The sequence below is a fragment of the Papilio machaon genome, chromosome 20 (assembly GCF_912999745.1).
Source record: "Papilio machaon chromosome 20, ilPapMach1.1, whole genome shotgun sequence".
Taxonomy (NCBI): domain Eukaryota; kingdom Metazoa; phylum Arthropoda; class Insecta; order Lepidoptera; family Papilionidae; genus Papilio; species Papilio machaon.
Window position 1 is genome coordinate 5001 of NC_060005.1, and position 19022 is coordinate 24022.

The 19022-nt window shown below is 56.1% G+C and overlaps 2 protein-coding genes across 2 annotated transcripts; both read right to left on the reverse strand.

The window, feature by feature from the left end:
- Positions 1–3445: 3445 nt before the first annotated feature.
- LOC123722144 lies at positions 3446–5803 on the reverse strand. The gene has a single exon (XM_045682979.1). The coding sequence runs from the start codon at positions 5801–5803 to the stop codon at positions 3446–3448; it is 2358 nt and encodes a 785-aa protein (XP_045538935.1).
- Positions 5804–10785: 4982 nt separating this feature from the next.
- LOC123722145 lies at positions 10786–12918 on the reverse strand. Its single transcript, XM_045682980.1, has one exon. It carries the CDS (start codon positions 12916–12918, stop codon positions 10786–10788), a length of 2133 nt encoding a protein of 710 aa, XP_045538936.1.
- Positions 12919–19022: the final 6104 nt, after the last annotated feature.

The window sequence follows — 19022 nt, forward strand, 5'->3', positions numbered from 1 at the left end:
GGTGTGTCGGACTCAGCCGCTCCCCCGGCCCGTAAATGACCGGAGGGGCTACTACCGACCAAAACTCCTCGAAACCGCCATCCCGCTTGTGCCGGGGCTAAGGTGACAGTTTCCCTTATCCTTGTCCCGGCAGAGCGTTTGTCCTTTTAGGACCCACCTCTCGTGGCGCACATGGCCACATTAACCACCTCCGAGTGGGCGACGGAGAACTGCCGCCCTACTCCTACCAGGTCCCCCAACCCGGCACCGACCAATACGTCTTTGTAAAATAAAAACTATTAAGACGCCTGGGCAAAAGCCCGGCGTCGGCGCATCGGTCGGCGGCGGCGCACGGGATCCTCCTCCGGATCATCCTCCCGGCGCCGCTCGTCCTCTTCCTTTTTCTTCATCACCGCCTCGCAAAAGGCGGCGACGGCACTCCATCCGGGTTCACTGCCGACCATCGCAGAAACGACAGCCGGCAGCGAGGTGTCAACTCCTATTTGGTGCACAAGCACGGCTCTCTCCTCAGCCCATGCTGTGCAGAACGTCAATGTGTGATCCGCGTCGTCTTCCGCGGCATCACAGAATCGGCACTGCGGAGTGCGCTCCCGTCTGGCCACGTTGCACAGGTACCTCCCGAAGCAGCCATGCCCCGAGAGGACCTGCACTAGGCGATATGAGAGCGCGCCCCACCGTCGCGTTAACCATCCTCGTAGGACGGGGCGGATCGCCGCAATGGTGCGATGACCCGCTCCCGGCTGGCTCAGATGTTCGAGCCAGCAGCGCTGGACAGTGTCCTTTGCGCTTCTTCTCCACTCTTCGATCACTTCCATGCTGGGGACCTCCCCCCGACCTTTGGCGTCGGCGGTTTTCCAATAGACCTCCGCCAACGCCGACGCCTCCAGTTCCCATGGGGGAGTCCCAGCTAGCACGCATGCCGCCTCCAGCGACACGGTGCGGTATGCACGAGCCGCTCGGAGCGCGCCACTACCCCTCTGCGATCTGCGCAGTTGGGCTTTATTGCGGCGCTCGAGGGCATCCGCCCAGATAGGGGCTCCGTACAACGCCATCGACCTGACAATTCCGGCATAGAGGCGACGACAACTCGCGCTCGGTCCGCCCAGATTAGGCAATAACCTGCTCAGGGCGAACGAGGTGCGCGCGAGCTTTGGTGCCATCTGCCGGAAATGTTCTTGGAAGTTCCACCGGCTGTCGAGTACAACTCCCAGATATTTCATTTTGGACCCGACGCCGATGGAAACTCCGCCCACAATCAGATGAGCGCCTGGCGGTGGCGCTCGGCGAGGCCCGTGGAAACACAGGGCTTCGGACTTCTCCAGGGCCACCGTCAGGCCCAGACTCCTAATCCTGCCCACTACTTGGGCTACTCCGGCAGTAGCTAACACACTCGCTTCCCGATAGCTACTGCCCCTTGCCAACACCAGTGTGTCGTCCGCGTAACAGACGACGCTAACGCCACGGAGAGTCGGGCCGCGAAGGACCCAGTCGTAACCGACGTTCCACAGTAATGGCCCTAAAACGGAACCCTGTGGGACGCCGCACGACACTCTTCTCTGTCCCAATCCGGTAGTTGTGGGATATACCACTGTCCTGTCCGATAGGTAGGCCTTAATCGTCTCACGCAAGTACAACGGGACCCCATGAAAACAAAGGGCCTCCATTATACAAGCGTGAGGCAGCGTGTTAAAAGCGTTGGCGATATCTAAAGATACCGCCAAGACGACGCCGCCCTTAAGGACCTCCTCTTCGGCGACGGCCCTCACCCGTGCAATAGCATCGATGGTGGAGCGGCCGCGCCGGAAACCATACTGGCAGTCTGCCAAATTTGGCCCTACTCGGTCGAGGTGTTCTGTGAGGCGGGTCGCAATAACGCGCTCAAAAAGCTTACCCGCCTCCCCGAGCAGGACTATTGGGCGATACGCCGAAGGTGAATCCGCCGGTCTCCCTGCCTTTCCAATCAGTACGAGTTTCCCCGTCTTCCAGTCGTCTGGGAAAGTATGTTCCTTGAGGCACCGAGTAAGGAAAGCTCGGAACCTGTCGTCCAGTCCGTTCTTTAGGGCCAGGACCCATATGCGTCCGGGGATCCCATCGGGGCCTGGGGCGGTGTTTTTGGCCTGAAGCCGTGACACAGCCGCCCACAGTTCCCTTTCTTCCACTTCCGGGACTTCCCCGTCCGCATCGCGATTTGAAGTCGCTGGCGCAAACACCATTGATGGCGGCACAAATTCCTCCCTCATCGAGGGGAACAAGGTCTCCACTACCCTGACCAGTACTTCTGGGTCCATGCTCGCTGTTAGAGGTGGGGCCCAAGGCCTGAGTTTGCTCATCACGAGCCGATATGGCCGACCCCAGGGGTCGACTTCAAGCGACGCCAGCAGCTCCTGCCAGGCCTCCTCTTTCGCAATAGCGATGGCCACCCTGAGGGCCTTTTTCGCGTCCTGGTAGGCGGTGTAGAGGCGCCTCTCCTCTTCCTCGGTATGCCCGCTTCGTCTACGGCGACGACGGTACCTGGAGTACTGCCGCCTTGCTGACACGCAGGACACACGAAGACGACCGAGATCTTCCGACCACCAATACACCGCCGTCCGAGCCGGAGGGCGCACCACGCGGGGCATCGCGACGTCACAAATGTGCGTGACCGTTTCGTGGAGCCACTGCGACTCGGACTCTACTACTGTCTCGTTCGGTATTGGATTCCAGCTTGCGACCAGAGACGCCTGGATCGCCGCTTCCCCGTCAAGTTTTTTGAGGGCCCACCTCGGGCCGATCTCCGACGACGACGCAACACGCCCGGGACCGGAACCGCCAGGGAGGGGGGAGACGTCAAACCGAATATACCTGTGGTCAGACAAAGTCTCCACACCCTCCAGGACTGCCCAGTCCCGGACGGTTCGTGCCAGGTCCGTACTGGCGAAGGACACGTCTACAATTGAGCCACCCTGCATCCGCACGCATGTTTCCGTGTTCCCTACGTTCAGGACGACCAGCCCATTCGAGGCAAGCCACTCCTCCACCAATTCTCCCCTCGCATCCGTGGTAGGGCACCCCCAGATCGTGGACTTAGCGTTCAGATCGCCAGCCACGACGATCCGGTTTGGGCGGCACCAGGCCAGGACCGAGTCCATTTCCACGAGGAACGCTTCAAAATCAGACAGAGGCCGGTTTGGCGAGAAATATGCCGCGACCACCATCACCTCGCCGCACAGAGCCGCGACGACTCCTCGGCCCTTCCGCGACCTCCTTATCATGGCGTTGTTTGACACCGCGATTGCCGCCAGCCCATCGTCATCGCCCACCCAGTTGTTCCTCGCGGGAATGAAGTAGGGCTCAGTCACCACCGTAACATCTATCGACCACTGCACCATGCTTTGAATCAATAAATCCTGAGCTCTGGCGCAGTGGTTGATGTTGGCTTGCAGGTATTTATTATTAGCCGTCGTCGTCATTTTGTGGTGTTTTCTGTCTCCATCTCTACTTCTTCACCGCTCGGTGGTGATTGTGCCTGTTGCGGGCTGGCTCTGCTCGCAACAAATACTCTCCTAAGCATCCTTTTCTTGGGGGCCGAGCATATCTTGCTCCCCAAGAGATGGTTAGCTGCCTTCCCAGCCTCCGCACACAGTGTGCAGTGGGGGGCAGCATTACACTCTGCGGCGCGGTGTCCCAACTGGCCGCACCGGTAGCACTGAAGCCCCCGGTCGACCTCCGCAGTACACCGCGCCTTGACGTGGCCAGAGTGAAGGCACCTGAAGCACCTCAGCTCCCTTCGTTCTAGGAGCTTCACTCTGGCCGAGACCCATCCGACGAGGAGCTTCCCCTCAACCACCCTCTTGGCGGCTTCAACGGGGCAGGAAACCCACACGGCAAATAGACCGGACCTCTCCTGGCGGAGTGTGCCAACTTTGATACAGTTTGCCGCGCATCCGCCTTTAGCCGCGACCGCGGCTGTGACTTCTTCTTTTGTGACGGAATCGTCTAGTCCCGCCACTATCATCTCCGACATTTTAGTTGGACGGGAGACGGTGATGTCGCCTCCGTTCCCGAAGACCTCGCGAAGCCTCTCCGCGAGGAGGTCCGCCTTTGGCGCGCTAGTGGCACCGGGGATTTCGATGATGGACGCCCCGGTTGCCGCCCGCTTGAAGCGGACGCTCTCAATTTCTAGGTCCTTGAGGTTCACCTTTTGTTTTGCCTCAGCGAGAGCCTTGGCGTATGTGACCCCCTTCTCCACAGCCGTGGGATGTAGAGTCACCACGACTGCCGAGGTCTTGGGGGCCCGCAGCTTAGGCGAGGACCTGACCTTCTCTTGCCCCTTCTTCTTCGTCGTGGGCGCCGATCTGGTGGTAGTCGGCGCCTTTTCTCTCAGGCCCCTCTTAACCACCGACGCCATGGTCTCCTTCATGGAAGCAGGCGCCGGCGGGAGGGGACGTCCCGTCTCTGGTTTCTTGGCCTTGCCCTTCTTTTTAGCGGCCTTCTTTTTTGTCTTCGCCTTTTGGCCCGGATGGGCAGATTGGGCCGCGGCGGAAGAAGAAGAAGCGACGGCCGGCGCCAATGTAGAGGAAGGCGCCTTCTTTTTTCCTTTTGCGCCAACCTTGATCCAGCCCGATTGGACTGTTTCAGGGAGGCGCACTTCAGGCAATTCCGCCTGGGTAGTCTCCAGTGTTTGGCGTGGACGGCTTGCCGGGGGTGGTGGTCTGGCTTCTGCCTCGCGCCTGTCATGAGCCAGTGCCGGTCGCAGGCGAGGCTCCGGATTTAGGCGCGGCTCTAGCCCGTCTATTCGGGCGTTGAGCCGGTCCGAGAGCCTGCTCAAGATCCGGTTTTCTAATTCCTCCTCCGTGGGTTGCGGGCATGCCGCTGTGACGGGTTTGGGTGACACCCCCGCCTGCGACACGCACGCCTTCAGCTCAGCCACCTCTTTCTTTAGTGCAGCCATCTCCGCCTGTAGGCGGGAGTTGGCCGCTCGCAGGAGCCTCGTCTCCTCATTGACGTTCCGTGACGTTAGACGTTTTGCCGCCGCCCGGATCTGCGCAACCGCCTCCTTAAGCGCCTTTTTAGAGGTCCCTTTTAGGTTACTTGATTTGTCGCAGACGGCCGCCACTGCCGCTGCGCCAAGCTCAATTTGTCCGCCGAGTTCAACTGAGCCCAGCTCATCTTCGTCTTCTATTTCAGATGCGGAGGTCTCTGAGAGTCGGACCCCCGCTCTGGTCGATCGCAGCCCCATCGTAAGCTCGGCGACGTCCTTCTCCGCTTCCCACTCGAGTTGTCGCCGGGTGGCCAATGCCAACTCCCGTTTCGCTTTGGCGAGCCCAACGTAGTCTCCTGTTGTAGGCGGCCGCCCTCGGCCCTTCCTTGTTCCTGCCACTTTGGGCGAGGGACCCGTCTCTATATCGCCTGCCGCGGCGGCTAGATGCCGCTTCCGACCAAGACTCCCCCATTGTCCGGGGTGCTGGTCTGCACGGTTCTCTGGTGCCTCAATCTCCATGTCGGATTCCGACGTGTCACTGAGTGTCGGTATGCGCTGTTGTTGGGCGCTGGGCGCCGCAATGGGAGCGCGCTCCAGCCGCACTCTCACTTCCTTTAGTTCGACGCCTTCTATTGAAGGGCGCCTCGTCACCTTCGAGTCCAAATCTCTTGCTATCAGTTCCATAATTCTAGCCTGGGTCGTCGTTGTGTTTGTATCTGAAAGGCAGTCCTTGCCCCCCCCAGAGTACGAGGGGCAGCCCGCGGCCGAAGCCACGGGGAGGGATTCTCCCCCGGCGGTGCCGGAGGTACCCTCCTGGGGTAGTTGTGTTTTGGGAGATGCCATCATTTACTTTTACTTTTTCCAGTGTTGTCGGACACCGGAAACCGCCTTTGGTACAGGGTGAGGTCCCGCACGGCCTTGAAGGCCGTCATCCTCCGACCGAAGTCCGCTGCAGTTTATAGTGCTGCCGCACTCCGATGTTTGCACGACCTGGCCTGATTTGGCCTTACGGAAGACTCAAACCGACCCTGCCGCGCCGAGGGCCTTGAAGGCCCTCCATCCTACGACCCCTCAGGGTCCACTGGTGTTTCCCGCGAGCCTGTCCGGTATGGGAGGCCCTGTCCGGCGTAGCCCCGCGGAAGAACACCCCACCACTCCGCACGGCGGCACCTCGGTGCACGTCGCGCCCCGCACCGCCCTGAAGGCGTGCCCTCCTCCGGGTGATTTTTTAGAGAGGTTTTCTTCCTCGCAGCCCCACGCTCAGTGCGTAGGGCCCCCGGTCCGCTCAGTGCGGATTACGGTTTACTTGGCGTCCACCGATCATAAAGACCGGTGGGCGGCCAAGTGTGGTGTTGCCACCGGGTGATTTTTTAGAGAGGTTTTCTTCCTCGCAGCCCCACGCTCAGTGCGCAGGGCCCCCGGTCCGCTCAGTGCGGATTACGGTTTACTTGGCGTCCACTGATCATAAAGACCAGTGGGGCCAAGTGTGGTGTTGCCACCGGGTAATTTTTTATAGAGGTTTTCTTCCTCGCGGCCCCACGCTCAGTGCGCAGAGCCCCCGTTTCCGCTCAGTGCGGACTTACGGTCTACTTGGCGTCCACCGATCATAAAGACCAGTGGGCGGCCAAGTGTGGTGTCACCACCGGGTAATTTTTTATAGAGGTTTTCTTCCTCGCGGCCCCACGCTCAGTGCGCAGAGCCCCCGTTTCCGCTCAGTGCGGACTTACGGTCTACTTGGCGTCCACCGATCATAAAGACCAGTGGGCGGCCAAGTGTGGTGTCACCACCGGGTGATTTTTTATAGAGGTTTTCTTCCTCGCGGCCCCACGCTCAGTGCGCAGAGCCCCCGTTTCCGCTCAGTGCGGACTTACGGTCTACTTGGCGTCCACCGATCATAAAGACCAGTGGGCGGCCAAGTGTGGTGTCACCACCGGGTAATTTTTTATAGAGGTTTTCTTCCTCGCGGCCCCACGCTCAGTGCGCAGAGCCCCCGTTTCCGCTCAGTGCGGACTTACGGGTTTGTTGGCGTTTGGTTCGCGGGGCGAAAAAAGCCCTACCCCAGCAATATGCCGGGGCGTTCCCCTATCCACCACCCGGGGACGCGCCACGTCGGAGTTCACCTCTCCGCCCACTCGGACAACCGAGCAGGTCCGTGGGTGGAACCTAACCTAACCTAACCTAACCTAACCTAACCTAACCTAACCTAACCTAACCTAACCTTTTTTTTTTTTTTTTTTTTTTTTTTTTTTTTTTTTTTTTTTTTTTTTTTTTTTTTTTTTTTTTTTTTTTTTTTTTTTTTTTTTTTTTTTTTTTTTTTTTTTTTTTTTTTTTTTTGTACGAGGGGAAATGCAGTTACGCACCCCTGCGCCGGGCCTGTGTGTGCAGTGGCGCAGGGAGTGTGGGACTCGCCTAAAGTCGTTCGGCCATACCCACTAAAACCCCTCGGGCCCTCCATTCCGCCTTGTGGCTGGGTCACGGGAACACTTGCGCAATCTTCCGCGACCCAGCCGGCGTTGTCCACTCGGACTCTCCTCTTGTGGGGACAGAGATGTAGGGAGTCCCCACAACACACGTCTTAAAGGCGCACCCAATGCTAGTGAGCGCCTTACACCCGAAGGTTTGGCGGGCGATAGGGCAATAGGCCGTCCATCGCCCGGAGCTCTTCCATTAGGGAGGCAGACGGCGGGTGTGCGCCCGCCGCCTGCGCCCGTCGCGACGACGACGAAGAGGGTCCGCGGCTGCGTCCTCCTCCCGCCGACGTTCCGCCGCCTCCTTCAGCGCCATCACCTCTTCGCAGAAGGAGGCGACAGCGTTCCAGGAGCTCTCGCTACCCACCATCGCGTTGACGACAGCGGGCAGCGAGAGGTCCATCCCAATTTCTGCCACGAGTGCGGCGCGCTGGGCCGACCAGTGCACACACGACTCCAGGGTGTGCTGGGCCGAGTCCTCAGCGTGGCCGCACTCATGGCACCTCGCACTGGGCTCTCGCCGCGCAATCCGGCACAGATACGCCCCGAAACAACCATGTCCCGAGAGTACCTGCACCAGACGGAACGAGAGAGCCCCGTGCTTCCGACCCGTCCAGAGCTCGAGGACGGGCCGGATCGCCTCAATGGTGCGTTGGCCGGCGGACGCCGTAAGCAGCCGCTCCCGCCACTCGGTGACGAGCTGCGCCTCCGCCGCCCGCCGCCACGCACTCTCCTGATCCGGGGGAGGGATCTCCCCCCGGGATCGGGCATCCACTCTCCGCCAGTAGGCGCCGGAGAGCACCTCCGCGTCCAAGTCCCATGGCGGCGTCCCCGCCAGCACACAGGCCGCGTCGCACGACACGGTGCGATAGCCACGACTTACTCTGACCGCCATGACCCTCTGCGGCTTTCGCAGCAGGGCTCGAGTCCGGGCGGTCAGAGTATCCGCCCAGATAGGTGCGCCGTAAAGCGCCATCGACCGCACCACGCCTGTGTACAGGCGGCGACACCGCGAGCCCGGGCCGCCCACGTTTGGCAGGAGCCGGCTAAGGGCCCCAGCCGCCCCCATGAGCTTCGGGACGAGACGCCGGAAGTGCTCTTCGAATTTCCATCGGCTATCGAGGACGAGTCCGAGGTATTTCATAGTACCCCCGACGCCGATGGAAATTCCGCCCACCATGACCGCGGACTGGGTTGGAGGTGCTCGTCGAGGCCCGTAGAAATACATGGCCTCAGACTTGTGCAATGCAACCTCCAAACCCAGGCGACGAATTCTGGCCACCGTTGTGGCCAAGCCAGCTGTGGCCCTGCATCGGGCCTCCCTGTGGGTGCTGCCCCGCGCCGTCACCAAGGTGTCGTCGGCATAGCAGACGACTTCGACACCGCTCGGGAGGGGCAGGCGCAGCGCCCAGTCATACCCGATATTCCACAGGAGCGGCCCGAGAACCGACCCCTGCGGAACACCGCACGAGGTTGCCTTCTGCAACCAGCCGACGCTGGTTGGGTACGCGACCGATCGCTCGGAGAGGTAGGCCGCGACGATCCTCCTGAGGTACGGCGGGAAGCCGTGGTATCCCAGCGCCTCCCTGATGGTTTCCCAGGGCAGGGTGTTGAAGGCGTTGGAAATGTCTAAAGACACGGCCAACAACACCTCACCCTGGGACTCGGCATCCTCCGCAAGGGTCCTCACCCGCGCAATGGCGTCAAGGGTGGACCTGCCAGTGCGGAAGCCGAATTGGTTGGCGCTGAGATTCGGCCCCACCCTCTCCAGATGCTGGACGAGACGAGCGGCAACGACACGCTCAAAGAGCTTGCTGATCTCGTCCAGCAGAACGATCGGCCGGTACGCCGACGGCTCGTGGGCCGGACGTCCATCCTTTTTGAGCAGGACCAGTTTCCCCTTCTTCCACTCACTCGGGAACTGGCCCCGCTCCAAGCAGGCTTGGAAAAGTGCCCGAATCCACGGTTCGAGCGGCTCCAGCACTAGAACCCAGGCGCAACCGGGTACACCGTCGGGGCCGGGGGCAGTGTTTTTAGCGCGCATGCGCAACACCGCCGCCCTCAGCTCTTCCTCCGTTACCGGCGGTGCACCTGAATCCGCTCCTCCCTCTACAGTGGGGTCAGCCATTTCCGGCGCCACGAAACCGGCAGCTGCTGGCGGGAACAGGCCAGCGACCACCGTGTTGACTTCATGAGGCTGAAGACTCTGGGTGATGGGGGGACCCCTAGACCGGAGCTTTCGCCGCACGGCCTTGTAGGGCCTCCCGAATGGATCGATATCCAGAGTCTTCAGCATTTCGTCATTCGCCTTGTCCTTCGCCGCGCCGATCGCCGCCCGCAGGGCCTGAATCTCACTTCTGTAGAGGGAGTAGAGCCGCTCTTCTTCCGTCGGGTCCCGACGCCTCCGCCGACGGTAGCGGGTGTACCGGCGTCTCGCCGCCACGCAAGAACCGCGCAGCAGCGTGAGCTCGGCGGTCCACCAGTACACCGGCTTTTTGGAGGGGACGGAACGGACCCTCGGCATGGCCCCGTCGCAAATACGCGACATGGCCGCACCCAACCGCGCCGCCTCCTGACCGACCTCGACCACAGACTCTCGGGGCGCGGAGAACCACGCCTCCACGAGAGCGACCTCGACCAGGAAATCCCGGTCCATCTGCGACAGCGACCAGCGTGGGCCCTCCCCGCTCGGGGGCCGGCCTGGGACTGGGCTCGGGTTGGACGGGGACGCGGAGATGTCGAACCTCACGTACCGGTGGTCCGATAGCGTCTCCACGTCCTCGGCCACCCGCCAGCCACGAACACGGCGTGCCAGGACGGCATCGGCGAAGGTGACGTCAACAATGGAGCCGCCCTGACGCCGCACGCACGTGTTGACCGACCCCTGGTTAAGGACCACGAGTCCGGTCTCCACCGCCCAGTCTTCTAACTCTCGGCCTCGCGGATCTGTCGCCGGGCACCCCCAAGCCGAGGATTTGGCGTTGAGGTCCCCCGCGACGAGCACCCGGGCGGAGCGACTTCCGCCTATCAGGACGCCGACCTCAGAAAGAAAAGACTCGAAGTCGGCGAGACTCCGATTCGGCGAGAAGTACACTCCGACCACCATGATGTCGCCGACGAGGGCCGAAACGTATCCCCGGCCTCGGACCACGTCCACGAAGGCCGGAGAGCCTGCGATGGACCGGGATGTTATGGCCACCAGCCCGTCTGCGTCTCCCACCCAATCGTCCCCAGCTGGGACCCGGTATGGCTCGGCCACCACCGCCACGTGGATGTTCCACTCCGCCATGCTCTGGAACAGAAGGTCCTGAGCTCTGGCGGAGTGATTGATGTTGGCTTGGAGGAGGTTGAGGGCCATTATTCCACGACCATAGCAACCTCCTCGGCCTGCGGCGGTGCCGCCTGTAGGGGTGAGGCAGTGGGCTGTCCGACCGTCGGGTTCTGACCGTCCCCACCTCCCTTCTTACTTCTCTTCCCCTTGGGTGGGGAGACGCAGGCTTTATTGCCGACTCGGTGCTCCGCCGGCATGCCGGCCGCAGCGCAGACCACGCAGTGAGGCGCAGCGGTGCATCCGCGGGCCTTGTGCCCTGGTTGGCCGCACCGGAAACAGAGTCCGGAGCGGTCCACCCCCTGGCACTGGCCGGATAGGTGCCCGGGAGCCAGGCACCTGAAGCATCTGATTGGCCGGGCATCCAGCACCCTAGCCTGGGCGGACACCCAGCCCACCAGCAGACGACCAGCGGTCGCGATCTTTTTCGCAGCCGCGACGGGACACTGGACAACCACTGATCCCAGTCCGTCGCGGCCGGTGGACATCACGCCGGCCCGCAGCTGCTCGGCGGGGCACCCTCCCGCTGCAGCGATCGCGGCGACCACCTCGGCATCGGTGGTAGAATCGTCTAGGCCTGACACCCGTAGGGCCACCGACTTAGTAGGCCGGGAGACGCGGACGACTTCACCATCTAGGACCTCCCGCAGCCTTTGGGCCAGGGAGTCCGCCTTCTCGCCACTGGAGGCGCCTGGGAACTCAAAAATACGACCCCCGTTGGCAGCCTTCCGGAGGCGAACGCCCTGGGCTCCAAACTCGGCCGGGTTAATCCTCTCCTTTGCCGAGGCGATGACGCTTGCATAGGTGGCACCTCTCTCCGACGCACCCGGCTGCAGCGTGATGACCACCGCAGACGACCGGGGCGCGTGGAGTTTGGTGGCACCAGCCTTCTCCTTTTGTCGCCTTTTGGGCCCCACCTTTATCCACTCACCAACCGCGGGCTGCGACTGCTGCTGCCCGGGTGGTGAGCTCTTTTTCTTGTTCTTCCTCCTCTTTCTCCTTCTCTTACTCTTCCCCTTTTCCGCAGTAGCGGGTGAGGGGGCGCTCGTGCCCTGTGTCTCGGGCCGGCTCTGGGCGGGGCCCGGCGGGCGCTGCGATGGCGCAGCGGGAGCCTTCCGTTGGGTGCCGCTGGTGCCTGGCTGGGCTGGCACTTTCTGCGCCGCCTGCCTGGCCGCTCCCTGGTCTTTCCCTTTAGCGGGCACCGTCGGCTGCCCCGCAAGCTTGGCAGCGTACGTACTCCCGTCCCTCTTCTTATCGGCCGCGAGAGGCGGCCGCAGGTTCCTCTCCGGGAGAAGTCTGTCCTCAAACGAGGCCAGGCGGGCGTTCATCATGCCTCCGACCTGAACCATCACTGCACGACAGATCTCCTCCACGGAGGACGTCTCGTTCGGTATTTGTGGGGACCGTGGTGCGGGGACGGCCTTCACTGTCGCATCCGGGTGGGAGGAGACTGCGGAACCCCGTTTCCGCAGATCCTCCTTTATGTCTGCTAACTCCTTATGGAGTGCGTCCATCTCGGCCCGCAGGCGAGCATTGTCTGCCTGGAGCTGGCATGTCTCCTCCGATAGTGTGCGGGCCCCGAGGACTTCCACGGCTTCCTTAATTGATACCGCAGCGTCCTTCAGGGCTCGCACAAAGTTGCCCTTCAAATTGGAGGACTTGGTCGCCACCCTCTCAATGATGGCCAAGTCCTCCTGCACCTGCTCTTGGAGCTGAGCGGCACACCTCTCTCCCGTTCTCTCGTGAGGTCGGGGAAACAACGCAGACCGTGTCTCGCGCCGGAAGCGAGCGAGCTCAGCTTCTTTCTCCAGATCTTCCTCCTTTTGTTTGGCTCGAGCTTTGGCCGCGGCCCTCTTCTCTTGTTGGCGCCATCTTGCCGTCACTGGGGACGCCATCCGTTCCTCGTCCGTGGACCCCTCACTGAGGCGGGGCCGTTTCGCGCCGAACTCTGAGATCGGTCCCCTTTCGGCATCGACAGTGAGGCTGCAATCCGAATCAGACGCTGCTCCACCGTCGCACTCCATCTTGTCGCGCTGTCGCGCGGCGTTAGGCGCCGCGATCGGAATGCGCTCCAGTACTACTCTCGCTTCTTTAAGGTCGACGCCGTCCAATGATGGGCGCCTCGTCACCTCCGAATCCAAGTCGCGTGCAATCGTCTCCATTATTCTTGCCTGAGTCGTCGTATAGGAAAAGCAGTCCTTGCCCCCCCCAGAATACGCGGGGCAGCCCGCGGCCGAGGCCGCGGGGAGGGATTCTCCTCCAGCGATGCTGTCGGTACCCTCCTGGGGTAATTTGTTTTGTAGGCTTGCCATCTCATACTTTGTCCAGTGTTGTCGGACACCGGAAACCGCCTTTGGTAGCAGGGTGAGGTCCCCCTTCCATCAACGCACGACCTATAAGGCCGCCATCCACCGACCAAAGTCCTCTGCAGTTTAGAGTGCTGCCACACAACGTCGTTTTGCCCAATAGGGAGGCCGGGTTGACCAACCCTATCGCGCCGAGGGCCTTGAAGACCCACCATCCTCCGACCCCTCAGGGTCCACCGGTGTTCCTCGCGGGCCTGTCCGGTATGGGAGGCCCTGTCCGGCATAGCCCCGCGGGAAAAACACCCCTCCACTCCGCACGACGGCACCTCGGTGCACGCCGCGCCCAGCACCGCCCAATGGGCGTGTACTCCTCCTCCGGGTAATTTTTTAGAGAGGTTTTCTTCCTCGCGACCCCACGCTCAGTGCGTAGGGCCCCCGGTCCGCTCAGTGCGGATTACGGTTTGCTTGGCGTCCACCGATCATAAAGACCAGTGGACGGCCAAGTGTGGTGTTGCCACCGGGTAATTTTTTAGAGAGGTTTTCTTCCTCGCGGCCCCACGCTCAGTGCGCAGGGCCCCCGGTCCGCTCAGTGCGGATTACGGTTTGCTTGGCGTCCACCGATCAAAATGACCAGTGGACGGCCAAGTGTGGTGTTGCCACCGGGTGATTTTTTAGAGAGGTTTTCTTCCTCGCAACCCCGCGCTCAGTGCGCTGGGCCCCCGGTCCGCTCAGTGCGGATTACGGGTTATCCGACGGTGGCCGAAGCCCTTGCCCACCGGTCAAAGACCGGCGGACCCGCCATCGGGATAGCGCATCGCTGCGCTCCACCCGTCTAGTGTTTGGTTCGCGGGGCGAAAAAAGCCCTACCCCAGCAATATGCCGGGGCGTTCCCCTATCCACCACCCGGGGACGCGCCACGTCGGAGTTCACCTCTCCGCCCACTCGGACAACCGAGCAGGTCCGTGGAACCTAACCTAACCTAACCTAACCTAACCTAACCTAACCTAACCTAACCTAACCTAACCTAACCTAACCTACCTACCTACCTACCTACCTACCTACCTACCTACCTACCTACCTACCTACCTACCTACCTACCTACCTACCTACCTACCTACCTACCTACCTACCTACCTACCTACCTACCTACCTACCTACCTACCTACCTACCTACCTACCTACCTACCTACCTACCTACCTACCTACCTACCTACCTACCTACCTACCTACCTACCTACCTACCTACCTACCTACCTATCGGATCGTTCCCGCGCGCGCTTGAATCAACTAGACCGAATCGACCGAAGGAAAAAGTTCTCAAATTGTGCTCTATTACATACCATCGGATGCGTGTAAAACTGCCCAAAAAAAAAAAAAAAAAAGCCAGCGACTTATCAACGACGCGACGAATCACTTAATTTATTAATCTAGTATAAAACAGATTTAAAACTTTCATAAATATTATATTAAACTTCAACACTGTTGTGTGTCGCTGGCCGAAGTGCTTTCTAAATTTAGACTTTGTATTTTAACTGTATTTTAAAACAGCGACCTCTAGCGACGGGAAGCCGAAACCGAGGACTCCAAGGCCGAGACATTAGGATCGTCACCCACCTCAGTGTAAAGAATATAATTTTTGTTACTGTCTCATATTTTATTAGTAAATTCAATAAAACATTAAAACATTAGTAACTAAAGCAAATTAAAAATTTTGTTTTATTACATTACTAAAATTGCGAAATTTATAAATATCATCATTTAAATTTAGAAAAAAGTTGATTATAGCCGTAAACTGCAACATACTAGGCTTATTAAAATAATAATAATTAAAAAATGACACTGATTACACAATTACAAAAGAATTCAAATAAACATACCTTTTAGCGATATCGCAGTAATTGTTCAAATTGTCCACCGTTTTGCTTTAAACAAACTAGCACGTCGTAGTAAATTGTTTATTAAAAAAAAAAAAAAAAAATCCTCTAACATTATAAATATTCACTGTATTCGTATATGTTCATGGTTTACGATAGCACAATGAACGACCGATTACGGCGAGGAGCGCGGCAACGTAAACAATGAGAATAAATCATTGGACATTACGCTGTGCCTAATGGCATGCGACTAAAAATAAAATAAAACCAAAAGATTCAGAGGGTTGGGGCGGGGGGGGGGGTGACCGGGAGAGGATGAGTGGGAGCTGGGTCTAGCGGGCAGCGCTTGCGACGGCTTGTGCAAATGTCCTTGAAAGAAAAATACATAGTTAAAACATTTTAACGTTATTAGAGTGTCTATGATTGCGATTTTGATTTTTTTTAATACTTAAAAAAAATATAATATATAATAATAGAAAAAAAATCACTAACAAAAATAACGTCCTAAAATAGCTCAACCTGACGGCAAAACGCTAACCAACTTAGTGAGGAAAACGCCATCGTTGACGCCACTTTCCGACAGATGGTATGGTAGTAGGCACGTTAAGCTCATTATTAGAATTCGTAAATCGCGCGAATGCATTGCATTTTAGTAGATAGATGGCGTTAGAAAATTGTTTCAACAAATGTTGTTAATTTACCAGTGGAAAATGTTAATTCTAAGCATTTAACATTTTTGTAATCCTTGTTAGTCACTGAGCTACTCATAAATATATGTGTGAGTAATTCTTTTGTAAGTAAGTTAGTCACCATTAAGCCATATATTATGTGACTTATTAATATTATGTCAGTATTCAGCTCACGATTGTTTATAGAGTTAATATGTAAATTATAATTTGTTAGTTTTAAGTGGTTTTCAATTATTACGACATGTTACTATTTGTTTATTTCATTAAATTAACACCTTAGCTGCGGCAAGTAAAATCTTAAACCTTCGTCTGGTGCGGCGGCGGGCCAAAGTGTGCCCCCAATGATTTTTCCGCCAGTGCGTGGCAGGCGTTTCTCGACCCACCAGCATAAGGTTAGATTAAATCGCTATAACTTTGCGAAAACATAATATAGGTGTGTACTTTTTGGACTGTTAGAAAAACCTTGAACCCACCTTCTTTAGAGTTGATTCGCCCCGGGATCTGCCAAACAGGAAATGAGAAATGAACCAGGGAAAGTGGCGGGTCGATATCGACCAGCACCGCACTAGAAAGTATTTTTAGTAGTGATGGAAAGACAAAAATAAGGAGATATCGAAAATAAAATAGAATTGTAGAAAAGAAATGAAAAATAGTTTATTTAATTATTTATTTATGCTTGTCTTTAAAACATTTCGCACAAAGATTTTGTGTGCACATCCTATTTTTTTTTTTCTTGAAGGAAAATATCTATTTTTTTCTTGAAGGAAAATATCTATTTTTTTTTCTTGAAGGAAAATATTTCCTCACTGCTGTCACTATCACTTTTATCTGCCTCGCGAATTAGTTTATTTTCCAAAATTTGTATTTTTCTTTTGTTTCCTGCCATCGTGCGTCGTTAATTTTACGAAAAGAAAAAACGCGACGTACAGTTCAGTGAGATGGCTCAACACTAACTAGCGAAGCGGGGCGCTCCGTGCGGTATCGGGTCGCCAACCGCCTGTTGGGACGGCGGGCCGCGATAGACCCCTGCCGCACCGAGTTGATATTTTTCACCGTCAGTGCGTGGTAGGCCGATAAAGGCCTGCCGTGATTTTTTATGAGAAAATCGTTCCGCACCAGTGCACATAGTTTTCTTCGTCCGCACCAGCTGAAATTCCGCGGCAGGTCGATCTAGGCCTGATCCGCAGTGAACGTGTTAAGAAGCAATGGCAGGCATTTGATATGATATTTTAAATGTGAGAGCGTATTTATCTGTTATTTTTATCATATCTGGAACTTGTGGAACCGATAATTTGTGCGCTGTCGAATAGAAAACGTCAAACAAAACTTTAGCGGTTTAAAAAAAAATGTTCTTCAGCTGATTTTGCGATGCACAGACAAATAGCTGTCATATGTTCATGAAGTAATAAAATAACTAAATTCTAGTATTTATTTAGTGGTTATTTATGGATTGAGTGGTAATGAGTATATTTTTGTTTTCTTGTGTAGTTTACTTAACTCCTAACTATTCTAATATTGTTAAATGTCCATGTGTTGTCATCTAACGATGTTTCTTGTTAAATCACTGAGCTGGCTCCTCGCGATACAGGCTGCGCCTAGTGCGAGGATCCTGGATTTCATTGTAATTCACTGTATTTTTGGATGTCAATAAACTATTTTTCATTTGTTTTATTTTACAATACAAAGTTCAAATTTAAATTCGGGGGTAGAATGCGTTTGTTCATTTATTCGTGTAACATTATTTGTATCATATTCTGGTAAATAAACTGATCGATTCATTGACTATTTTTATTACAAGCCCGAAGCTCGATAGTTCATAGTGGTTAGTTGTGCGCGTGAAGTCCCACACTGTGACATTGACCATTGCCATTGCCTATGAAAATTAATTCGATACTCTTCATAGGAGTCAGTTGTCAAACTTATCATCATTAAAGAGACACACTATTATTAGGGAAAGAAGAAATAATACACAATATAATGTTTCAACGATTTATCTTTACTTGTATATGTTACACAGTTATATTTACAAGTGAGACAGTAACAGTGACAACGGACCAAAACTTACTTCGAGTCGGAACCACTGTTTAACGACATAAGATGTAGTGAGTCTCGCGCCGTGTGCCGTGTGCCGAGCTCCGCCACCGCCGCGCCGCCGCCATTGCGGGAGGACCGCCATTACGTATCTAGGGTTCGATAGTCTTGTACGAGGCGACTAAATTTAACTCCTCTTCACGCTCAGACGACAAGTCCGCGTGTCCGCAAGACGCGCGGGCCGTTAGCCGTCGCCGTCGAACGTATCTTTCTACCAATTATATATTTAGACGGAATGAGTAATATTTTTGAGAACAAAGTTCACAAAGTTAACCTATTCACTGTCGACGTCGCCGCGTCGTTATCGGACGGAAATGTTGACGCCGGCAAGTCCTTTGCCAAACCTTTGCGGAGCGCACTTCGAGCACTCGGCACTGCGGCGACGATGAAGCTTTACGTGTACCTTTACGTTGCGAGATCATCATTTTTATTTATACATGAAATATAAAAAGTGTAGATCGAGTTGCATTTAAAAAAAAAAAAAACAACGTTTTGGATGTCCTCCGCGGCGGCGAGTGCGGCGGGAGCGGTGACAGCTGTGACTGTGAGAGATGCGCAACACGAGACACGGCGAGCGGCGAGCGGCGGCGGCGAGCGGCGAGCGCTCACAGAACGAGTTCGATGTTGTAGTGCGAGAGGCGCGCTCGCCGGCGATACAACAATTTACATTTATCGAAGCCTATCTGATACATTTAAACTCTTAAACGTTAATAATAATATTTCAACACACATTAAACTCGAGTTCTTTAACAATAGTTTAACTATTTTGTACACGAGTTTAAATTAATTAATAATAGTAATAAACAAAACGACCCTGACGATTTCTCGGGGAACCGAACGTTGTCGACCGCGCCTCTCGTAATTCTTTACTTATACGTAAAATTTACATTTAAATCTTATAATATTTACAACTTTACAAAGCTAACGAGCACGCTCGCCCGCACTCGCCCGCGCTGGCCCGCACTGGCCCGCGCTCGCGAGCGCTGGTATGATATTTTATATAATAAATACTTGAGCGCTTGCACACCGCCGACTCCTCAGCGAGCGACTCAAACTCGCTCATTTATAAAAGTTAACTAATTGGACTATGAGCTGGTACGAGGAGTCGTCTCCGGTCCGGGGGCGCTCTGCTCGCCATCAGTTTGACCTGTGACGGAGACTGTCCTGACTCGCGCGCCCACACACACACTCCGACACGCGCCCACACACACACTCCGACACGCGCCCACACACACACGCCGACACGCGCCCACACACACACTCCGACACGCGCCCACACACACACGCCGACACGCGCCCACACACA